The sequence below is a fragment of the Terrapene carolina genome, unplaced genomic scaffold, assembly GCF_002925995.2.
Source record: "Terrapene carolina triunguis isolate 2854851 unplaced genomic scaffold, T_m_triunguis-2.0 Scaffold183, whole genome shotgun sequence".
Taxonomy (NCBI): domain Eukaryota; kingdom Metazoa; phylum Chordata; order Testudines; family Emydidae; genus Terrapene; species Terrapene triunguis.
This window is the reverse complement of record NW_020664534.1, coordinates 4,563,244-4,588,205: the sequence shown is the minus strand read 5'-3', so window position 1 is coordinate 4,588,205 and position 24,962 is coordinate 4,563,244. Positions and strand designations below refer to the sequence as shown.

The window sequence follows — 24,962 nt, the reverse complement described above, 5'->3', positions numbered from 1 at the left end:
AAATTTTCTAAGAAGGCCTCTGTATCATCGCCTCCCTTGTAGGTGGGGAACTTTCTGGGTTGGAAAGTGGTACCTGGAGAAGGATTGCTAGGGTTGTCTGGTATATTCTGCTTAGCCCTTATCCTCTCTAACTCCAGTTCATGCTTCTGGGCCTCCATAGCCCTCTTGTGAGCAGCTTCTTCTCTGGCCATCTGTCTATCATGTTCTTTTTGTTTCTCTTCATCCTCAAATCAGGCTAATTCCAGTTTTTTTCTGGACGTCACTTTCTGTCCTCCTAGCTAATCCGGAGAGTAAGAAAGAAAAGGGGGGGGAAAAAAACAGCTTGTGAATTTCCTGGCTGTAGCTAACACCTTTGTTAAAAAAAAAACCTAACACCTTTGCCTCCAGGCAAAGAGAGAACAAAGGAAAAACAAATTCCAGCTGTTCTCAGCTCCTGCTTTCCCCAAGCAGCTAAAAGAAGAAGAAAAAAATCCTGAGGTTTGTGCTTCTGATTCAAAATGATCTCTGGTTCAAAATGATCCCACCGCTCTGCCACCATGTCAGGGTTCCCTCCCCACTCTGAACTCTGGGGTACAGACGTGGGGACCCGCATGAAAGACCCCCTAAGCTTATTTCTACCAGCTTAGGTTAAAAACTCCCCAAGGCACAAATTCTCCCTTGTACCTTGGATTAGGTAACGCTGCCAACACCAAGTGATTAGACAAAACTCAGGGAAAGGACCACTTGGAGTTCCTACTTTCCCCTAATATTCCCCCAAGCCCTACACCCCCTTTCCTGGGGAGGTTTGAGAATAAACAAGATGAGCACAAACCAACCTTGGGTTTTTTTAGACCACTACAAAAAAACAATCCGATTTAAAAAAAAAATAGAACTTTATTAGAAAGAAAAAAGTTAAAAGAAGCACCTCTGTAAATTAGAGTGGAAGATAATCTCACAGGGCAGTCAGATTCAAAACACAGAGGATTTCCCTCTGGGCAAAACTTTAAAGTTACAAAAAGAAAACCAGGAATACAGCTCCCTCTCAGCACAGAGAAAATCACAAGCCAAAATAAAAGTAAGCTAACGCATTACCTTGCTAGTACTTACTAATCCTAATGGAGTTGGATTGCTTGCTTTCTTGATCTGTCTCCGGCAAGCACACAGAACAGACCGACAGAGAACAGAAAAACAAAGCCCCCCCTGGTCCCCCCAGATTTGAAAGTATCTTGTCCCCTTATTGGTCCTTTTGGTCAGGTGCCAGCTAGGTTACCCGAGCTTCTTAACCCTTTACAGGTAAAAGGATTTTGTGCCTCTGGCCAGGAGGGATTTTATAGTACTGTATACAGGAAGGTTGTTACCCTTCCATTTATATTTATGACAGGGTCCCAGTCCCAGTCTCGTTGCCCAGCTAGTTGCAGTCCTAGTCTTTGTGCCCCCAGCTTCCAGTTACAGACAGACCCATGTCTTCCATGTTTCCCTCTTCCTTCTAACCCCTACAGTCCCCATCCTCCAGTCCCAGTTTCTGCCTGACCCCCTCAGGCTCTTTGTCCCAATCTATTCCCCTGCCACACACATATCCCATTGGTCTGGCTCTTGTTCCCTATCTATTTGAATCAGGCAGCTTTCTTCTCCCCATTGCCTGGGCCCCACAGAGGGGTTATTGAGAGCACAAGATACAGGGGCTCCCTGCTCTCAGATCAGGGACCTGGACCTGGACCTGGCACAACAGTCCAGAGCTGCAGCTGCAGAGAAAGTCCTGATCAGCCCGGAGCTGGAGCATGCTCACTGCAGATGGAATCTTCAGAGAGTTCAGCTGCTAAAATCAATAAGTCTACTGAGTCCGTGCGAGTTATGATTTTTCAGAGGGTTATAAATTGGCAAAATGTGGGTGGATTTACAAAAGACGCATCCCTACCACAAAGGCCATCCCCTGCCAGCTTTCAAGTTCCTGCTCTAAAGAGGTCGCCATATTTTTAAGAGATGGACAAAACAATGTATTTTTTTTTCCTAGCCTCACCTCAGAAGTGGCTGAACTGTTCTGGTTAAAATTAAAAAAAAAAAAAAAAATTCCTCATCCTGAAGCAGACATTTGGCATGGAAAACTTCAGCCCAAATGGTTAAAGTGTGGCAAAGTTATAAGCAACTGAATAAAGGGTCTTTTATAATGGGAAGTGTCAGGTAATCTTATTAATAGGTGATGCTACGCATCCTGCTTGTAAGAAATTCAAAGATATTAAACACCCTGTTTCTCTGTGACTATTTTCTAGAGAGAAATTCCATTTTAACACCAAATCAGATAGGTCAGTGTCACTGTGGTTAGGTTTTTAATCCCACGTATATCCTGAAATAACATTATTCAAATAACCGACCCTTTTCCTTCAGAATTCTGTCACAGTGGATTCTTCTGCCTCCAAGAGCAGAAAGTTCAAAATATTCAACACTCCTGCAGTAATGGGAAACTTCTATTAATTTCAGCTGCCCAGAACTAAAGATACCAAAACAAACAAAAAAAACCATCATTTGTCCTTGTTTTTCTCTTGTAACTTAATTCAGATAGTTATTTATGAGAGGCTTGAAAAATCCATTCACTTGGGGATTAGGGAGCTTTTTTGTGGGCACGTGCCACCAACTTCTACAGAACTGAAGGTTCCTTTTTTTTTAATTACGCATCCCTTATGGATGCAAAGATAACATTCTGAACAAGAACTGAATGCAGTCCGCATCTGCAGCTCAACAGTTTTAGTGCTTCAGCTGCTGCGTATAATTTCACTCTGGTGCTGCTAGGGAGGGATAACAGCAGAGGCTGGCAGTAGAGCTATTCTGTAGGAAAGACCCTATTCACAACAGCCAGGAGACTGAGGAAATGGTGCCGAAACAGAGACTCCCTACCCTCCCAACAGCCAGGAGGTGCAGGCATGAAACAAGAAAACAGAGACTGATATAAAAGACAGAGCCACCAGGATGGAATTCCAGACAAGCACTCTTCCTTTTCCCAGCAGCTGGGAAGTAGGGAGTTGGCTTCTTACCTGGGCTTTACCCCTGGATAATGGGATCTCCCCCATACTTCACACTGGACTATGACTAGGGCTTTGTGTCTTTCACGGAGGTCGCGGAAGTCAGGGATTCTGTGGCTTTCCAGACCTCTGTGACTTCTGCAGCGGCCAGTGTGGCTGCTCGGGGCCCCAGGGACAGCCACATTGCTGAAGCGGCCCCGCAGCCAGCCACACCAGCTGCTGCTGGAGTGGTCCCGGGCAGCTGGCCCCAGGGACCACCCAAGCAGCAGTTGATGCCGTTGGCCCCGGAGACCACCTAAGCAGTGGTCCTGGCCGGAGCAGCCGCTGCTCAGCAGCCCCTGGCAGTGGTCCCAGGGTGGCCATAGAAGCAGCGGGGGGGTGGTTGGAGCAGCTACTACTCGGCAGCCTCCGGCAGCTCATGCCACTGGCCCCAGAGCGCCCCCCTTGAGCAGCGGGCCCCCTGAGCACAGGCCCCCTGGGGCACCCCCATCCAGCAGTGCCCCCCCTCCCTCTGCTAAGATTTAGTCAGGGATATTTATGGTATAAGTCATGGACAGGTCACTAAAAATACCCATGACTAAATCGTAGCCTTAACTATGACTATCAGATTTAGTCCTCTGGCTGTTAGGTGCCTGGTAAAAGTTAATGTGAGGGAGTGACAGAAGGTATGTATGAAGGTGTGTGCGCACACAAGCCACATAGATAGGAGTGAGAAGCTGATGGGATAAAGTAGAAAAGGTATACAACATAGTGTATAAATTATCTTCTGATTTTTCAATCCTGATGCATCACTTTGCATTTGTCAAGCTTAAAATCCACGAGGCATTGCCTAGATCTAATTTCCTAGTATTTGAATTTTTTTTTACGATAACTACCATTTAAGGTATGAACAATTTGAGAATCATCAGTAAATGTTGCGACTCTACAGGGATAGTTGTACTTTAGGTCATTAGTAAACAAATTGACAAGCAATGGTCCCAGTTTTAACCCAGGAGGTATTTCACCTAGTCACTTCTCTCCACTGCAGCCTACTCCCATTCACAGTGAATTTATGATTATATTCCTGTGCTCCTCCTAACATCTGAAGAACAGTAGCCATGATCCTAAAGACTACTGAGGTTCTGATGGGTATGACTCCCTTTTTGTAGACCTTAGGAAGTCTGAACCATCAAGGCTGTCTTCTGGGGGATGGTGGCTAGGAAGAATGCTGGGGGGAGGGATAGCTCAGTGGTTTGAGCATTGGCCTGCTAAACCCAGGGTTGTGAGTTCAATCCTTGAGGGGGCCATTTAGGGATCTGGGGCAAAATCAATACTTGGTCCTGCTAGTGAAGGCAGGGGGCTGGACTCAATGACCTTTCAAGGTCCCTTCCAGTTCTATGAGATAGGTATATCTCCATATATTATATTATAACAATATTTAGCTGGAGACTTTTGGCCTGTAGAACAAAGGCACGCTCCTTGCCCCCCCCTTACCTCACCTCCTGTGGACCTCCTGTTAGCAGGAGCAGGGCTCCTCACTTGCACAGCCTATGGTCATTTAAAAAAAATGGAGAAAATTCCTATACAAAACTTCATGAAGTTAAGGCTGTAGACAGGTATTTGTGGTTCCAGTGAACATTGCCTTTCAAGATTATGAAAATTAAATATTAGATTCATTCAGCCTCATGTTTTCTAATTAAGGTTAAACTTAATTGTGGGTTGTCTTTTTTTCAGGTAATGAAAAACATACTGTTCAGATTGCTTCTCACCAGGAAGACAGTGAACCAACACTACAGGACATGGCTCTGCTTATTGAACAAGTCACTGGGGTTCCAGTTCCTTTTCAAAAACTGATATGCAAAGGTAGCTAATATTTAAAAATGTTTCTCGCAGGTATCCTAGATTTAACATTAAATACCAGTTCTAATTCAGATGGGGATTAGTTTACGTATCTCTTCAGTATTCATTATATTAATCATATAACTTTAAAGTCTCTTGTCAGTCCTTTCTACAGTATTTTGACAGATGGATGGATGAGATGGGATGGAAGCATAATTAATTATAAGACGTCTGGATTTTATTTGAGTAGGCTTTTACCAGGAAATCAGGGTTAAAGTCAGTTTCATACTTGCTAGTTTAAAATGAAACCCGAGAATTGTTCCTGCTGCTTTCAGTCTTTTTACCAAGTCCATCAGCTGTGAGCCAGTGTGACTCATGGGAAGGGGTGGGTACATGGATCATCCAAAATACTGAAAAATAACCACTGGCAAAAAATGACAGGCTTAATGAATATTTATTTTGTAAATTTGATAGTGTAAATGGAAATCCCTGGAAAACAAAATAAATATTTTCTCTACTTCATTTGCTATGGTACTTTTAATCTAATTCAGCTTGACGTGTACACAATTTGACTCAGTTCCTTTAAAAAAACACGCTAAAATGTTGGAAATTTTTATTCAAAATGAATAGTTTATTTCAAAAGCACTTACTGCACAGTATTAAATATTCATTTATGAAACAACAAAGCATTTTGGATTTCATACCCTAAAGCTAAGTTAGAAGCACTACTTCTTGTTTTTAAGATGGCTTGTAATTAATAAAAGAATAATTTTCCTTTTTCCCTAGGAAAGTCCCTGAAGGAAATGGAACAGCCATTATCAGCACTTGGAGTTAAAAATGGTTGTAAAGTCATGCTGATTGGGAAAAGGGTATATGTCACCTCGTGACGTCTCTTTGGGCTGGTCTACACTGGGGGAGGGGAATCGATCTAAGATACGCAACTTCAGCTACGAGAATAACGTAGCTGAAGTCGACGTATCTTAGATCGATTTACCTTAGGTCCTCACTGCGCGGGATCGACGGCCGCGGCTCCCCCGTTGACTCCGCTTCCGCCTCTCGCTCTGGTAGAGTTCCAGAGTTGACGGGGAGCGCGTTCGGGGATCGATTTATCGCATCTAAACGAAAAGCGATAAATCGATCCCTGATAGATCGATTACTACCTGCCGATCCGGCGGGTAGTGAAGACGTACCCTTCCTTTGTTATCCTTATATCTGTTGATATTCCTGTTCAAGAGCTTAATCACTGCTTATGGTGAATCTGCTCAAAATGAGTGTCCGTGTAATGAAAGTGAAACAAGTGTACTGTGTACTTACCTATTTAAGAGTGCACTCTGTGTGTGCATCTGGCTGTACACACAGTTCTTCATTCTCTTGTCCTACAACTAATAACTCTATGCACCCTGTTCATTTTTTGAAGGTGCATCATATGTAGGGCCCTACCAAATGCATGGTCCGTTTTGGTCAATTTCATGGTCATAGGATTTAAAAAATAGTAAATTTCATGATTTCAGCCATTTAAATCTGAAATTTCATGGTGAGGTAATTGTAGGGGTCCTGGCCCAAAAAGGAGTTGTGGGGCAGTCGCAACATTTGTGTGTGTGTAGAGGGGGGGTTGCAATACTGCTACCCTTACTTCAGTGCTGCTGCCTGCAGAGCTGGGCCCTCAGTCAGCAGTTGCCATTCTCCAGCCTCCCAGCTTTGAAGGCAGCAGTGCAGAAGTAAGGATGGTATGGTATGGTATTACCACCCTTACTTCTATGTTGCTGCTGGTGGGGCACGGCCTTCAAAGTTTGGCATCCGGCCAACAGCCATCACTCTCCGGCCACCCAGCTCTGAAGGCAGTGCAGAAGTAAAGGTGGCAATACCACAGCCCCCCTAAAATAACCTTGCGACGCCCCTGCAACTCCCTTTTGGGTGAGGACCCCCAATTTGAGAAATGCTGGTTTCCTCTGTTTAATCTGTATAGTGTGAAAGCACACAAAAAGCCAGATTTCATGCGGGAAAACCAGATTTCACTGTCTGTGATGCATTTTTCATGGCCGTGAATTTGGTAGGGCCCTAATCATACGGTGAGTCCCTGCCTAGTTTGTCATCCTACCAACATTCCTGAATCTCTTCTGCATTTCTGCTCTTTTCTGCCCTTATTGTTCAGGGACGTTGTGTAGAAAACTAGCTGTCGGTATTGACTCTGCTGTCAACCATTTACAGTGAATAGGGATATGATTATGTCACAGTGGTCACCAGTGTCATGGAACCCATGAATTTTTCCATTTATATGGTCCCTGCTGCTGCACTTTAACAGCTTGTTAGTTTGCTTTGATTAGCAGTTGCTCATTAACCATTTGTTAATTTGCTTTAATCTAGCCATGTTTCTAAGAGGACAAGAGCAAAGCGATCTAATGAACTGGTAATGCATGGCTGCATGGTTCACATGGATGCCATGACCACAGCATGAATTATCTATTTTTTACGGTGTCTGTGCTGTGAATTATGCATAATTTTACTATGACAAAATCATATCCCTAACAATGAAGTGGCAGCTGGCTTTGCTGATGTCACCAGCAGCGGGCAGGAAAATTGTTGACAGTAAGGAAGTGAAGCTTTATTATGAGGCAATAATATTAATAAAAACTATAAATTATTTGGTCCTTGGTTGGTCTTTCCCTTCACATTAGTCTTTTTTTATGTGCAATATATCCATTGCAATAGTGAGTATATTCATAATTGAGCATTATAAACTGAGAGAGCTTATTTGATTGAATACTGAAAGTTGGCAAATTGATGATGCTGAATGTATGACAATAAGAGATGATGAAAGCATTAGTTTTTATGTTAAATGTTATCCCATTATCATTTAACTCAGATAGGTTTGTGACCTGATTGATTTCAAGGTAAATGTTTTATTTTGTCGTTTTTTGAAAACTACACAGAATAGTCCAGAGGAAGAGGCAGAATTAAAGAAATTAAAAGATTTTGAGAAGTCAGTGGAACAAATTGCTAACAAATTGGAGGAAATTAATAAAGAGTTCACAGGCATCCAAAAGGTAAATTATTTTCTTATCCTTACACCTCATATATTTGTATAGTATACTCTCCTTACTTCAGAAACAACTACCATGTAATGTGGTTTGTCTTTTCAGTGATGTTTTGGTTTTTCACCTCTTAGCTCCACAGGTGACCTACAGAAGTTTTTCTAAATGTTAAACTTATTTCTGTGTTTCCAAAAGAGGGAAAAATATGTAGCTACTGGAAAAAGTAATTAGTACTGTATTTTAAGCAAATTATGTCCTTTAGATCCAGAGATATATGAGCCATAATAATACTTAGCTCTTCTGTAATGTTTTCCGTTCAAAGCAGTTTTTCTGATTCCTTTGCCACTGAGTGATATCACAAGTACCATGAAGAGACGGAATGAAAATATAGATGCAGAAATGATTGATTCTTTCTGACATCTGTTTAAGCTGCTTGTGATGTCATTCACTGGCACAGAAACCAGGAAGTCTGCCATTCAGATTTTTCAGGATTTTAAGGAAAGTGGTTATTAAGTGGTCCTAATTTTTGTTGAAATTAATTGCAATGTTTTTAAGTAGTGGCATCAGGTTATTTTTATTGTAAAAGTCCTACAGACCCTAACTGAGTTTGGGGACCTATTGTGCTAGGAACTGTACAAGCACATAGTAGAAGTCGGATCCTGCTACAAAGACAAAGATAGACACAGGAATCTTCAGGAATCTTACAAAAAAGTTCTGGGGATTTCTAAAATATCTTTAACTCGTGGCTCATGTATACAGCCATACCAATTTCACGGCCATGAAAAATGTGTCACAGAGCATAAAATAAACTCTTCCCCGTGAAATCTGATCTCCCCCTTGCTGCTGGGAGCGCCCCAGCTGGGGTGGTTTTAACTGCAAGTCCCTGCCAGCTGCGGAGGGACAGAACTTGTCCTTCTCTTGCATGGCAGCGTGGGGGGCAAGGTGTGGGGTGTGGGGAGATCAGACCCACCTCTGAGTGTCTCCCCCTGCTGGGTTGGGACCTCCATAGTTACAACACTGTGAACTTTCAGATGTAAACAGCTGAAATGTGAAATTGACCAATTTTCAAACCCATGACATTTGGTAGGGCCATATTCCTGTACTTTGGGCAAAAGTTGGCAAAATAATGAGAACACTAATGAGTTAATTGTCAAAGTGGTGTGTGGATTTAGTTGCATGATTTCTGTCAACAATTCTGGGAATCAGGTGGCTTCCTGCACTGCATGGGGAAAAAATTAATAACCAAACTAATATTTGGCCAGACCACTGCTTCATAAAAGCTGTGGTAGCTATGCTGTTGTTAAAGTTTACGGTCATTATATTGATTCACTTGTTTTGATGTGTGATGTTTATTTGGGAGGACATATATAGAACTACATTAATGTTTGAAAGGGGTATAAGGGAGAATGAAAGGTAGCCTGCATTTTGGGCCTTCTACTTTCCCTTTTATTTTAAAAAGGGTTACTCTCCTTAAATTGAAAGCTTTTTTTTCCCTCTAATGATAAAATCATTCAAACATCTAAATGAAAATTTTTGCACCAGAATTTATTTAATTCATATTTAAATAGCAGCATGTATGTTCTTTGGAATATAAAATAATTGTTTTTCTTTTCATACAGGGCTTTCTAGCAAAAGATCTTCAAGCTGAAGCTCTTAACCACCTGGACAAGAGGATAAAAGGAACTGCTGAGCAGTTCATGAAGATCCTGGAACAGATAGATGCCATTGTGAGTAAATAGTCATACAAAGGGGTTGTATATTCCTTAAAACAAGCTTTTGGTTTGTTGCCTTTTTTAAAGAACAGTTTGTTCTCTGGTATGATATTTTTAAATACTAACAAAAAATTAATTTTGTTTTTTTTTTTGAAAAATAAGTTAATTGGTTTGCTCCCTTTTTCTTCAATATCCAGTTCTTTTTCCTGTATGTCTTCAGTGATCTCTTCATTTTGGTGTCCATGGCAGCTCCGATTTCTAAATGGTGACACTAATGCCTATGTATGCATCCCCATATTACAGAAGAGCATCATATTGGGCTGCAGCCTGTTATGTCCACATGAAATGGATATTCTTTACTCAAGTTTTACCCTTTTTCATTTGTACTGCCAAAGCCTGTTAAATTAAAATATGTTACAGTAACATTAAGGGTCCGACAAAAACCAGGAAGACACTCTCCTTGTAATGCTTGTTTTGGTGGTAGGGAAGGCACAAACAATGGTGAGCCTTCTGGTTAGTCAAACATGGATTTATAATTTTTGTATTTAAGACATTTGCAAACTGAGGACTGGACTGATTTCTTTGGAATATATCAAGGTACTTGCATATCCCTCATTGCTGTAGTATCTGAGTGTCACCCAGCCATTATTGATTTTATCCTCACAGCACCCCTGTAAGGTAGGAAGTAGTATACCTTCGCCCTTACAGATGGGGAAGTGAAATACAGGCTAGACTAAGTGACGTGTCCAGGGCTATACTGTGGCTGAGCTGAGAATTGAACACAGGTCTCTTAAGTCCCAGTCCAGTACCCTATCCACTGGATCATGCTATCTGAAAGAGTTCCTTTCCCTCATATAACTGTACTGCATACCATACCTATTGTCACCTATAGTGTGTTTTGCAATAGTAATTCCTTAGGCCCGAATCCAGCAGATGAATTTGCACAGGGTGGGCTCTTACACTCGCACAGAGCCCCATCCATTTCACCAGGGCTCCACATGAGTCTAGGGTTCTCTGCCTGTGTTGATCCAATTGCAGGATCAGGGCCTTAGTCTCTTTGTAATAATGAGTTGCTGGTGTAAAGCCTGGGAAAGAGAATCCACTTTAAAGAGGTGCTTTAATTTGGCCCCCACCCAAACTCTGCCAGCGTGTGTCTGTTGTGAGGAGTGAATAGGATTTTTAGGAAACTGATTTTTAGGTGACCTTATTTATTGCTTTTGTACTGCCACAACTTTAACAGAAATGTAAATGTTGAGGTTTTGTTACCAAGGGCATAGTTTAATTTGTAGTACATCACAAAATGATTTTAACGTTATTATTCACTAATTTCTTTCTGTAACAGCTAAAACATTTAAAACTTAAAAAACAAATCTTCATTTTTTACAGATTCCTTTATCCCTTTTATTTCTTTTAAGTGTAGAATCTTTCACAGGGGAAAAACCTTGCTTGACAATCTCTCAAATGATATCTAATATCCTTGTTTGGTAAAACAGGGAATCAGTTTTAGGTGGCAGATTTCGCATCCCCTGGGTCTCAGTATCTAGTGGCGATGATGACAATGACTGTAATTAAGTTGGTCAATGAGTTGATATTGCTGCTGTCATGCTTTTGTGCCGTGTTCATAGCTCACTGCCATGCTAAGTAAGTTGCCAAGTGCTTGTCCAGTAAATTGGCAACATTGTCCCATCAAAGCATATTTCTGATGGTCTATATATAGACACTGACTTCTGTTTTAAGTAGATTTTGGTCTATTGCTGTACTAATTCTGTCCCCTAATCAACAGTTTTTAGTTCAAACTCAATTTACACCATTTCTTTGTCTCTGTATGCTTTCTTTCAAAAATAGTTGATATGTTAAATAATCTTCCTGACACCTTTCATCACTTCAGTCTAAGCACAGCATTTCAAGCCTTCCCTGCAATGGCCAGACCAAGGAGTGTAAAGGTAGTTACTCTCCAAAACCAGTCAAACTGTAGCTTCTTCTGAGATTGCCATCAAGGATGTCATTTGTCCTGATGACACTTGTGCTTTAGGAACAAGGCTGAAATCACAAATTTAATTCATGTAGGACATGGAACAGCTGTCAGACTGTGTCAATTTTTGTTCACTGCTAGCCTGGATTGGATTTTAATCTGATTTAGAGGTGAATGAATGACTATATCTTGAGCCATCTAATCCCCAACTTTCATATTTTAATATAAAAGAACTAGAGTTACACAGTAAATGCCAAAGCCAAACAAAAAAGCTACCTTCCATTTTTTTAGCCTGCTACCTGGCTAAGAATTTACATCCTGGATTGGCAAAACTAATGTCAGAGAACAAAGGTTTCTAGTATGGGTCCCTAATTTCAGTGAGAGTTCAATAACTAAAATAAAATGTGACCACATGGAATGCATTCAGTCTGTCCTTCGAACTTCTGAGTAGTCAGCAAAATACCTTCTTCTGCTCTTTGCAAAAACTACTTTTAGCTACTACTTTGGAAATTCATTCTCACGTCATGGCCAAAGTAGAAAACTTCCCTTGTCTCTGATACAAAATATTATGTACAGCATGTCAGACAGGGAGCTTTCAGCTTCAGTTAGGGCTATAAGATTTTAGCAGTTTTACAAAGTTGGTGATTTATAGGAAGTATTGAAGTGTCTGTTTTTGAAGACTTCTGCCTACTGTGAAGGTGAAGTAGTCAAAGTTAAAATGATCAGTTGTAAAGAAAAAAGTGATCAATTACAATTTACATCCTTGTTGTTGTTGTTCATTATTTGTATTGCAGTAGTGCCTAACGAGTCCCAGCCATGAACTAGGACCCCATTTTTTTTAAACGCAGTATAAACTAAACAAAAAGGTAGCCCCTGCCGCAAGGAGCAGTTAGCCTAATTTCACCTGTCATGAGTTTTAAGTGATATATGCAATCCTATATCTTACCCACCTTTGCTATGAAATTTAATTGCAAATTCATAATTGGTTACTGATGTCCTTGACCTGTTTAAAAGGCAAACTAAACAGAAATGTCTCCCCTGAAAATGGTTCATGTAAGATGCATGGAAGACATTTTTCTCCAGGGTGGACATACCAGCTATAGTGAAGACACAGTTCTTATCTTAAGAAGACAGAAAATATTAAAGCAAATTTACACTCTTAAAAGAAATGGATTTGATCAAGAAAATACCAAGTTAGGGGAAAGAGTGTGATTTATATGTAGCAAGCACCATATTTATCTGCTTTAAGGTAACAAAAATGAGTCTTTCCTCCCTCCCCTTGATTTTTAACCCATGCTGCACTTCTCACTTGATACAAATTCCAGATATGTTCATATTAAATACTGATTACTTTGGCAAATACACCAAAGGTTAAAAAAAGATATTTAATATTACAGTTAGGAAACATTTGTTAGATGTATTACAATTTACTAGAAGCACAGACATTTCATGTCAAGGTGAAACCTTGTTTTGTCCCTCAGTGCTTAGAATGATGCAAGTTTATTTCTGAAGCTTTGTAAATTTCTTATTTTTCTTAATTGCAAATATTTACTTTGTAAGCATTCCTTGGTGTCTTAATGTGAATAATAAACATAAAACCAAAGATTTGGGGGGAGAGTTTCAAAAGTACAAATAGCAGGTAGGCTAAATGGGAGCTGGGCACCTACCTGCCATTTGTGCCTTCAAAAATCTCCCTATTTATACTATAGTTGATTATTATTATTTTCTTTGTTTAGTATTTAAGAAGCTGCTAAAATATCTGCATCATTATTAAAATTGGGATTTAACGATGTGGTGTGCTTATGCAACTTACTCACCAAACTTAATGGTACAATAAGACTATGGAGGGATTGTTAAAGAAGAAGCCACACACTTCAATACTATAAACCTTAAAGGTATTATATTTAAGTAGCAAAAATTCTTTATTATAGATCAACTATGCTTATATTCATTTACAAGCTTTTCAAGTTCTTTTTAAGCATTTGAGGAACAGAAATGCTAATTTAGAGAATGAAATTGTAAGAAAAACATAAAAATAACATTTCCACATGATTCCAAGACCTGTCACTCCCAAGACAGATAGTCATGAATATAAATTTGACCAGCAATTAGTAAATATGTATTAACTGACTACACCTGCATGAACTGATATAAACCCTGCTCTCTGAATCCAACCCAACTCTAAGAGGTGTGTTCTCCACTTGCATTGAACTCTGGACCTGATCCATTGCCTATTGAAGTCTGTGAAAAGATTGTTGAGATTATTATTGGGACCAGGACCTCTGAAGAACAAAAGGGAATAAATTGCTGAGATTAATGCAGTTTAGGAGAAGAGAGGAAAATGAGATGGAGACAAAGAAACAACAGAACACACAGAAGAAGCTCACTGCACAGTATTGGAATAAATCATGCAGTAGAAAGCATTTTTTAGCCCAGCACTGCTCTGCAAGAAATGCCACCACCAAAGCTCAAAGTTCACTTGGTGAGAGAGTCTTGCATAAGCACTGACTAGGGTTAGGTTAACTTTACTATTAAGCTTGATTTTAATTAAATATTGAAATGTTATTGTGACTTAAGGTTTAATACCAGCTTCATCTGTTAAACCCTGAATAGTTGGACAACGTATTCCTGGAGAGGAGACGTAAACTGACTAAGGTAAAACAGAGAGACTCTGGGATTTAATTTCAATTTACAATTCTTACTCTTCATTAATCTACCTGAAAACCTTTCTTTAAGCAAGTTGGTGAGTTATGACACAAAGAGCTCTAATTTCACTCCTGCATGGAACCCTGTTGAGATATCAGTGGGCCTTTGTACAAGCACAAGGATTTGTCTGTGTGGATGCAGTTACAGAACTGGGGCCTAAGACTTTAAACGTATGCTCTCTGAGTGGCTCCTTTAATTGATTTAAAGTTCTCCTCCAGTTACCAAAATTCATAGTTTTATAAATGGACATTTTGCTAATTCCTGTTTTAATTTATCAATGATAAACCAAACAGGAATCAGCTACCTTTAAACAAACTTTCCTTCACCATCAATAAACTGTCAAGTCTGTTCTAATTATTATAGATAATTACTTTTGAGAATAATTTTCAGACTGTAAAAAACACTTCCCTGGGCAAAAAAAAGGTCTCCCTCTTGTAGAAAATGTGATCTGTATTGGAAGCTCTCTGCCAGTCTTCAGACACAAGAAGACCTTGTAAAGGAACTAACATGTTGTCTTATTTCCTATTTTTCTTTTTCTTTGCAAATTTGTAAAATTATTAAAATCTTTAAATTATTTTGCTTGTCTAAGTCATGGCATCCCCGGGGCACAGTAAGAACCTCTGTGTCAAATAGTAGGATCACATCCCTGAATTTGAGAAACAATTAATAATTAGTTTTACCTGATCTCCGTTTCTCCAGATTATAAGTTGTAGTAATTTGGGGATAAAATTGGTTTGGTACTGAACACCCTGACTCATGCCTCTTTCCTACCCTCACTAGGTATGGTATTTTTATTACTAAAATGGTATTTCATTATAGAAAATCTGATGGAAGAGTGCATGCGCTCTCTTTCAGTAGAGTTGCAAAATTTCCTGCCACAAAATAAATCCACTAGAAAACTTTGCTCTGAATTTTTTATAATAAAAAGATAACTTCAACGACTCTAAGTGGCAGTTACATAATTTATTCCAAAGGCTTTGTTTTTTATTTAACAGTTATTTTGTTGGTATTTATTTTTGGTTTTAGCATTGGTGTTTGAACATGTTGGAGTTTTAATTTTTTTTTCATTGTTTCATAATGTCCTCAATACATACAGTTTGTGAAAGAAAACCATAAAGTAGACTCCCCTTAATAAGCCTGCCTCATTGGAATAGAAAGATGCACGTTAAGGGAGTTGCAATGAATAAGGGCTCATTGCAATACATTGTACTGCGGAATATGTCATTAATTGCTTTAAAAGAAAATCTTGGTGAATAAAACTTACACATTAGCTATTACAAAAGATTGGTGTGACACCTAAAATGATAAGCATTTGAAAAGTCAAACGTTGGAAGGTGGACATACAGTGGGTTGCCATGTCATAATGTGGCTCTTGGTTGATTGGTTGAATATGTGTTTGACCTCCAAGAATTGCTTCTTGGATGGAGTTACATAGTTTATGTTGTCAAATATTTACAAATTACGCTAGTGGTTGGTGCCCATGGCTGTATGATTATGTGGAAACTCTTCGATTACTGGTAGAGTTGCTCCTGAATCTGCCCTGTGCTGTAAATCTGAAGGAACTGAGGCCATGTTAGGCAAATAAAACCAACCGATTAGATGTAAGGTACATTATAGTGAGAGAGATTAGACACTTGGAACCAGTAGCTTCATGGAATGAATGCATATGTTTTCTAACAATTGTATGGTTTATCACTCCATATTAGGCGTTGAAGGAGGGAGATATGAAGGATTTATGGATTGTGTTATGACAGGACTTGAAAAAATTAACTTTTTAGAGGCAAGTAGGAGAAATTCTGTTTGGTGCTGGTAGTGGTGATCATCAGTTTCTAAACAATTTACGCTTTCGTTTAACAAAAAAAAGTGTCTATCCTGATGGTTGCAAAGGGACTTTCCAAATGTGAACTGCTGCAGTGCTGTCTTCCTGAGTCTGCAGATAGACCTCTCTGGTGCCTCTGCTACTGCTCATAGTTTTCCTTACCATCTGAGAGAAATTAACATTAACATTGATGCTATTCCGAGCCCTGTGGGCAGCACTGAAAATTGACAAGAATTATATCAGCTTTACACTACTGCAGATTGGGAAAGCCTGAGCAGTTATTGAAGCTAAAGGGGTTGAAGCCCCCCACCCCCAAGTCTGAAGACTAGGAAGTAGTAGCAGAAACAACTTCCACTTAAACAGTTAGGGATCTTTTAGGGCAGTGGTCCCGGACCTTTTTCGTCTGGCGGGCACTGGACGACAAGCCACCGAGGACCGTGGCCGGTGGACAAGTATCTGCCGAAATGCCGCTGAGAAGCGGCAACGTCAAGAGGCATCGCCGCCGAAATGCCGCCGAGAAGCAGTGTCATCAAGAGGCGTCGCCGCCGAAATGCCGCCGAAAATCAGCGGCATTTCGGCGTCGGCGCCTCTTGACGTTGCCGCTTCTCGGCTGCATTTCGGCAGATGCTTGTCTGCCGGCCAGTACGCGGGTGCACATAGATGCCCCGGCGGGCGCCATGGCGCCCGTGGGCACCACGTTGGGGACCACTGTCTTAGGGTGATATGTGGGAAAGAGAACTCCTTACCCCTCCACCAGCCAGGGGGAGTGGGAGTGAAGGGGATTTCAAATTTCAGACATGTATTGAGCAAGAGGCTGATGCTAAGGAAGGAACCTCAGAATGGATCCCAGGAGCACAGCCCTCCTCTCTCCCTGCAGGGATATATGTGTGGAGTCTGGGTGTTGTTGTTTCTAGTAACATTCATAGCGTGCTAAGCACTGCACTAAGACAAAAGAAGGCACAGTCCCTGACCCAAGAGTTAACCCTAGACTTCACTGGTGCCCCAACCCAACTTTTTTATAATGGCCTCTGGCTTGTAGGTCTCTGGTATATTTTTCAACTCCTATAGTAAATGAAAACACAGTTTAAGAGATTGCCCATTAGGCTAGGGATAAAAGAAAGGATTGTTCCTCCCCTCTTCTTGTGGCCTACTATCCAGAAAGGCTAAGCACCTGCAGGTCCAAAGGGGAGGCCTGGTTGCTTAGCACATCTCAGACTCAGGTCCTATCTTCTTATAACTATATATGTGATTGTTATTTACCTACAGCTGTATCAGTTTTTCCTGTTACTTAACTTTGTCCAAAACTGTACCACATTATTGTCAATAAAAGCCCTGTTTAATGGCCCACCTCAAAAGTACAAAGCATTTAAAACTTGTTAAAACAAACACACAAACTCAACTAATGTAGCAAATGTCATGAGCAGGGAAGCTGAAGCAATATAAATGAACAAAGGGATGCCCAACAGGAAACTTACGCCAGAAAACACCAATTTACATTCATTAATTCCTGTAAATAAGCTTCAGAGAAGACCAGGCATGTAGCTTTAAATGGACTAACTGTGCCACTGAACCTTCGTTATTTAGACTTTTGGAAATGGATTCCTTTGAATCCCAGTTTAAGTAGACGTGCATGCCTGTTAAAAGGATTCCACTGTGTAACCGAATGCTTTATATATTATGTACAACTTTTTCCTTATGTTTTGTACATTGACTTCAAGATGAACCAATATCAAATTGTTCATTTATTTACTGCAGAATCTGCCAGAGAATTTCAGTGATTGCAAACTGAAAAAGAAGGGGTTGGTGAAAAAAGTTCAGGTGAGTCTTGCATTAAATAAATGTTGGGCACTTGCACAGCAGCAGTTGATCTGCTAAAATAAAAGGCCCAGGGTTACATCGCAGGAGATCCCTTGGATTTTTAGGCTTTGGCTGATCTCTTGGAGGGATGGGTTATCAAGCCTCTCTAAGAGCAGTAACACACCAACATTTTATAAACTGATACAAAAAGGGATGGAGTTACATAGTTTATGTTGTTGTCAAATATTTACAAATTACGCTAGTGGTTAGTGCCCATGGCTGTATGATGACGTGGAATCTGTTTGAGTACCAGCAAGGAAAAACACTTCTCACTTTAACTCTCCTGCATCTGTAGGGGGTGGAGTAATGAAATTGCAGACAGAAATGTATGTCATAAAAATAGCACCTTGGTAGACAGGTGAAAAAGGGTAGGGGGCAGAGTTCCCCATCAATTTGTGTGTGACAGAGTTAGGATATTTGTGGTTTTGTTCTTTTATATAATATTTACTTTGCTATAAACTGAGCACCTTTATCTCAAGAATGAAATCTGTGTTACAGAAGAAATATGCTGGGTAAAATACTTTTTTTTGTTCCTATTGTGTGTTGCTTACACAATTATTCCCAGATGACTATTATTTCAATATGAAAACATAGTGGAGTTCTCTTACTTGATACTAGAATCGTAACCCCTCCAGAAAAAGAGAGAATGGCATCCGTAGGTAGGCGGTGATGCTGCTGCTGTTTTTAATTGTATTGCAGTAGCACCAATCGCAGATTGGAGTCCCATTCTGATAGGTATTGTACTGACATGACTTAAAAAGACAGTCCTGGCCCTAAAGAATGTAAAAACTTAGCACACAACAGCTGGATGAAACAAACTGATAGGGAAACTTAATTCTGTCTAAATAAATAAATATTCTGTAGTCCTACTAGTGCTGATATAGGGTCTCCACCTGCAAGGGCAGTAGACCATGCCTTCTGTGGGGCATATCTGAGCCAGCAACCTGCTTCTCTGGTAACGCTGCAATTAGAGCAGTTACAATTCAGCAAGTGGGAATACTAAAAGCTTCTGTTAATGAATCAGCATGCATTATGTATATGGCATTAAAAACTTCTGGCAGGTCACTCTTCATAAAATGTGATAAATGAAGAAAAGAGTTTTATATCTTATAGAGGAAGCTCTTACTTAGGCCTCAATCCTGGAAGCTGTTCCATGCAAACATACCCCATTGCTCATGCAGAGCCCCACTGAAGTCAGTGGGGCTTTGTGCAGGCACAGGGATATCACATGTGCTTCGAGTTGCAGGATCAGGGCCTAAGGTTGTAGGCTCTCGAGCAGAGATCAGGACTATCCATGTGCTTATATAGGCCTAGCACAATTGGTTCCCAATTTTATTGGAGTCTGATTGCTACTGTAATATAAATAATATAACATTAAAAAAGTAAGTATCCACTTTAATTGCTAAAATTAGTCAATTAAGCCTGATACAAATATAGTGAAACTAAGGGAACTACCGATTTTATCTACAAGGCAGACAAGTTTCCATGTTCCACATCCACTAGAATAGTAGTGTTCTCAGTGGTGCCCACAAACCTCTCTGGCACCTGATCCTCCCAGTGGTGTAAGAGTTTCAGTTTGCAGTATAAAATGGACAGCAGCTGTTTGATTTGACCTGTTACCCTGTGTGGTCCATTAATTTAATAACAGGGAGTTCTGTAAAGTTTATAGAAGAATGCATTTGTTAGCAACTAGCTTTATTGATGTGAGGCACCCAAGTGCTGATTGACCCTGTTAAAGTTTTAAATACATAAAATTAACATGCTGTGATACATGCTATATTGTGTGCATTCAGCTACATTACAGTATTTAAATAGCTATATTACAATAATGGTAAATATGAAACTCTGCCTCAAAGAGGGTCCTAGGAGGAGGATTATATCTTCCACCAGGACAGTGGTTCTCTGTGGTGTAATAGCAGTCTATTTCTTTAGAACAGGTGAGTTTTAAGGCTGCCAGTCTCCCTCTGTTAACTCCCTTCACCTATAGTGGGGGATATAAGACTGCCTTTGGGGACCATAAGGGATGTGCAGCTGCTATGTAATTCATGAAAGTTACATGTTTTGCTGCTGTAATGTGGTTTGCCATTTGATTACAAGGGCTTAACTGAAGCAGGTGTTGGTTGTACACCTCTACCCTGATATAACGCTGTCCCTGGGAGCCAAAAAAATCTTACCGTGTTATAAGTGAAACCGCGTTATATCGAACTTTCTTTGATTCGCCGGAGTGCGCAGCCCCGCGCCCCGCCCCCCTCCCCGAAGCGCTGCTTTACCGCGTTATATCCGAATTCGTGTTATATCGGGTTGCGTTATATCGGGGTAGAGGTGTATGTATGCAGGAAAGAGAACAATAGCTTCAAATAACCACCCACTTATCCATTTGAAGCACAATACTAGACCCATTTGCTTGGACTGCCCACCTCTGACTGACACCCTGTCCCCTGCAGCTCAATGGACCAGTTTGTCAAGAAAAGTGAAGGGGAATCACAAGTTGTAAACACAGTGGAACCTAAGACACAGGGTTTCTGGTGGGGGGAAAGTGACATTTGTGGCTGGGAGGGAGTTGTTGACAGGGTCTGTTTGCTAGGAGCAGGCTAACATGGGGTACATCTGCACTGAAGCAGCACAGCTACAGCGCTGCAGCTGAGCTGCTGTAATATCTTACATCCATGGAAGGGGCTTTTCCATTAATGCAAGGAATCCATCTCTCTGAGAAGCAGTAGCAAGGTTGATAGAAGAATCCTTCCATTGAACTAGCCATGTCTACACTGGGGGATAGGTTGGCCTAACTGCATTGTTCAGTGCATAAAATTTTTCTAGGCAAGGTTGACTTTAGTTTTAAGTGTAGATTGGACCATAGACGTGCGCTGCGTAGGGAGTCTGATGCAGTTGGGCCTTCCAGAGCTAGACTTGCGTATAGACTGCTTCATTGTTTTACAGAGACAAGGTGGGCAAGGTAATATCTTTTATCGGACCAATTTCTGTTGGTGAGACAAGCTTTCGAGCTACACAGCTCTTCTTCAGGACTCAACCTTGTCTCTCTAATATCCTGGGACCAGGAAGGCTACAACAGCACTGCAAACAAAGGAAGTGATTGTTTTACAGTCTTTTTTCTCTTGTTTTGCTGTGTCCCTGCTGTTCAGCTTAAACAATACTTTGTACTTTGTCATTGTACAAACCACTGGTTACAGCTCCTGAAGGAAGACTTGCAGGTGTAAAGCCCAGCTGGGCCTGCTGAGCAGTCATGGTTGGTACACAGGGGGCTGGAGCCAGAGACCCAGTCTCAGAGCAGAGAATCATGGGATTCTAGTCGTGAACTGTGACAGGGACCATCAGCTCTTACCTGCTCTCTGATGGGCAATCAATAGACATCCTATGCAGTTGGTATTTGAGATGTGAGAGTTCGCAGTCATGGGTGAGAATCATACACTGGTTGGGGTATCCCTTACTGGAATTTTTAGGGTGATAACGAACTACTACTTTGAGTTGGGAAGGAAGCCCTTCATCCCCTTTCTGCACATGGCTGCCCAGCTGGAGGCGTGGGGTTCATTTTGCCCCAGAGCAGAGGTTCGCGAAGTGCTTTTTTCGTGTTATTGTTGTGCCCCCCTTTCTCCAAAGAAGCCACATAAACATGGTCTCCTTCCCCTGCCTCTGCCAACTCCTGCCCATCAGGGGCAGAAAGTGAGTCAATGAGGAGAATGGGTGGGCTCATGCCTATGGCAGCAGTGGGATCTGGCAGGCTCTATCCCCTGAGGAGCCCAAGGCAGTGCGAAGCAGACCAGTGCTTGTATTCCACCCCCTTGCCCAGAGCATCTCGCTGCCACAGGCTGTCTGAGCCAGGGTAGGGCAGCAGGGGGGAAAGCAGTAGGTTGCTGCCAAGGCATGCCAGTACTCCCTACCACCACCGTTGGATACTCCCTGCATGCTGTCCCCATTGCTGCCCTGCCCTGGCCCAGACACCTAACTGGCCGAAGTCCCATCCCCCACTCCCCAGTTTGAAAACCAGTGCCCTAGAGCATTTGGGAGATGTAAGATTTGTAGGTTTAATGAAGGGTGCTTAGTTTGGTTTGATACAGCTTTCAGTGGACAGGAATTCTTTGCAGTATTGGTGCCAAGTACTGAGATATGTTAAGCTGTACATGAGAAAACAAGAAAGGGGATTTATGGTTAATAAGTCAAGCCTATTTCCCCACCCCCACCCCTTGCTGATTGGCGATGCTAAATACTATTGGTCTGGTGGCACTTTGCTGTCCTCATTGAGCTGATGTATTAGATTTCTACTGGGTAATGGATGAAGGGAATTTTCTCTTCACTTACTTGATAAGCTCTAACAAAAGTGGTGGCCATTTCTGAACCTAGAAGAAACTGTGGAGTTGTCTTTACCTCCAACTTCATGGTGGGAGCATTGTCATTTAAAAAAAAAATCGTATTCTTGGGGAAATAGTTTATCACTCCACCGTAATACTCACATTTAACTTTTGTTTGTGATTTTTATTTTCAGGGTTTTCTTGCCCAGTGTGACACAGTTGAAGGAAGTATTGGTCAAGAAATGGATAAGCTACAATCAAAGAACTTGGCACTGGCAGAATGAGGCATCACTCTCAATAAATAGGAGAAATAATTGCTCTGTGAGCAAGAAGAAAAGTTTGCTCTTTGTTTTGGAGCACATATTCAGCTTCTTCTTCTTTTTTTTAAAGCCCAGTCTGTTTAGACTGGTACTAGTCAATCATTACTTGCTGGTTGTCACATTTACCACTCACTCAAAGCTGTTCTTTTCAAAAGAAAACAATCCTCCCTGAAGAAATACAGAAATGTTTTTGTGGTAGATGGTTATGCATGTTTTAGTTAACTAAATACTATAGCACATTATACAATTCCGAGAGGTGGGCAACTTTGGACCATTAGTTTCGTTTTACAAGGACACTATTGTTAACTTGTTTGTTTTTCTCTACTCTCACATTTTCCATTATGTCATCAAAATTATTTGCAGCTCAAAAGACATGTTTGGAAAACCATACAAGTGACATAGGTTGCAGATGTAGGACTTTAACTTGACTGAAAAAGGCAGGTTGATACAACAGTTGGGGCATCTAGCATTCTAGTAGAACATTTAGAGCAATAAATAGTATCACACATCTATACCTATTTAACACTTGTATGTGTTCATAAATATAGGAAAACTTGACTACAGGGGAGGTTGTAACTATTTTAGCCTTAAACTGTCTGGATAAATGGAACGTACTGTAAAATGTATGGTACTTAATTTAACTAGTGTTTAAATTTCAGTGAACGCCTTGGCACTTTTTTTTGTTATACATATTTCTGATATACTGTGTATATAGCATGTATTTGTTTTCTGTGGTATACTCTCCCTTTGAGTAATGGTGTGAAATGGAACAGGATAATTCAAACTGTTTATACAGGAAGTGGTCAATCCAATCAAGCTCTGAGAATGGAGCTATTTTATCAGAGTATTTTTTGACTATGTGTTTCACTGAGTTACTGCAATTTACAGAAAATTGCAATTGATAATTTCTATTCCCTAGAGAATTGAGAATTAGTGGATGAATATTTATTAATCTATAATATGTATTACAAAGTGAAATTTCAAAACAGATGTTTAAAAATGTCCTGCCATTGTTAGCATCTCCATAATGAGAGCTGCCATTTCACTGCTACTTCTACTAGGAAAGAATTCATCAATAAGCACTTGCTCTGGTGGCCAGCCGAGCACCCTCAACTCACATTAGACTCTGTGGAAGTTAAGGGTGTTCTGGATCACTTGCCAGATAAGTGCATGAGAATCTTTGTATTTTTATAGTTGTTTAAGTTCTCTTTACCAGAAAAAAAAAATGCAAAATGTAAGTGTTGATCATATTTCAATAAAGTTATATAATTCTTAATAAAATAATGGACCTCAAAATAGTCACAGTCCTCCAACATTTCTCCTGCAGTCATAATCAGAGTAGAACTTCCAGAGTGTCACAATCTGTTATCAGATGGGCAATATGGTAGCTCTGTTTCTTTTTAAAAATTAGTAGTGTTTGTTGTAAAGAAAGTTTTAAAAAATTAGATGTTATATTATACCAAATATAACTAGATGAAGTGACCATATTTTCAGGTAAATTGCACTTTTCTGTTAAATTGCAGTATTCCTTTAAAGTTGTAATAGTTTTCAGTATTACACGCAATTGTCAGGGTCTGTAAAAGTCTGCAGTAGGCTGAAACTTGACAAACAAGCTCTTGGCTTAAAATGAATTTATTTTGTTTCTCATTACAAATTTTTAGAAAGAGCTGTTTTTAAGATAGGAAGTAATTATATTTGTGGTTAGGAATGTGATGCCAGCTTTCAGTGCCTAGCACTATGGTCGTGATATGTTTGCCTGGGACTGCAGTACTATTGAGAGGAGCAGAGTTATATCCATTCCAGTGATGTCCCGGTTCAGTGCAGCAAATACTGGTTCTGGGCTAGATCCTGCTCCATTTAATCCAATGGCTAAACTCCCACTGAATTCAATGAGTGCAGGATCAGCCTCTTATCAAGTGAGGAATTAGTCCTCACCTGCTCTAAACATAAACATGTTTTACATTTAGTAAACTTTCAGGAGCGTGTGTAGCATAGAAGGTTTTCCCTCTTCTCTGTGAGCAGAGCTGGGCAGGGCAGGTTAGATATAACTGCTGCTCCTTAGTAGTTCTTTATCCTGGGAAAAAACAGTGCGATCTTTGTGGTATTTATGAGTGGTCATCACAGTTCCGCTATAATACGCAAAGGCTTTCAGTTAATGTAATAAAAATGAAACCTATTAAGATTGCTTCTTAAAATGTCATTTCTGCTGGTATAATTCAAAAGAACATGGGTATTTGTATCTTTTTTGCCAATATTTTATGCACTGAAAATTTATTTTGATAACGAAATCGAAAAATGAGTTAATTCATTTGGGAAAATGAATGACTTTGCATGTAAAAAGTTTTCCCCAAGGATTTTTAGTATGGATTGACTGACTAATAGTAGTTTCCGAAATATGAAAGATTCATATCTGGTTTTTCCACAATCAT

General features: G+C 40.4%; 1 protein-coding gene across 2 annotated transcripts in view; it reads left to right on the top strand.

The window, feature by feature from the left end:
* The window catches only part of BAG1 (BCL2 associated athanogene 1), a 32,145-nt gene extending 8,413 nt beyond the window's left edge, over positions 1-23,732 (top strand). For both annotated transcript variants that reach the window (XM_024200518.3, XM_026654145.2), the window contains 6 exons: positions 4,707-4,835; positions 5,598-5,680; positions 7,742-7,855; positions 9,463-9,570; positions 17,808-17,870; positions 22,408-23,732. In XM_024200518.3, coding sequence (XP_024056286.1) covers positions 4,707-4,835; positions 5,598-5,680; positions 7,742-7,855; positions 9,463-9,570; positions 17,808-17,870; positions 22,408-22,497 — 587 coding nt within the window. In that variant the 3' untranslated portion in view covers positions 22,498-23,732. The remainder of the gene's footprint in view (positions 1-4,706; positions 4,836-5,597; positions 5,681-7,741; positions 7,856-9,462; positions 9,571-17,807; positions 17,871-22,407) is intronic.
* Positions 23,733-24,962: the final 1,230 nt, after the last annotated feature.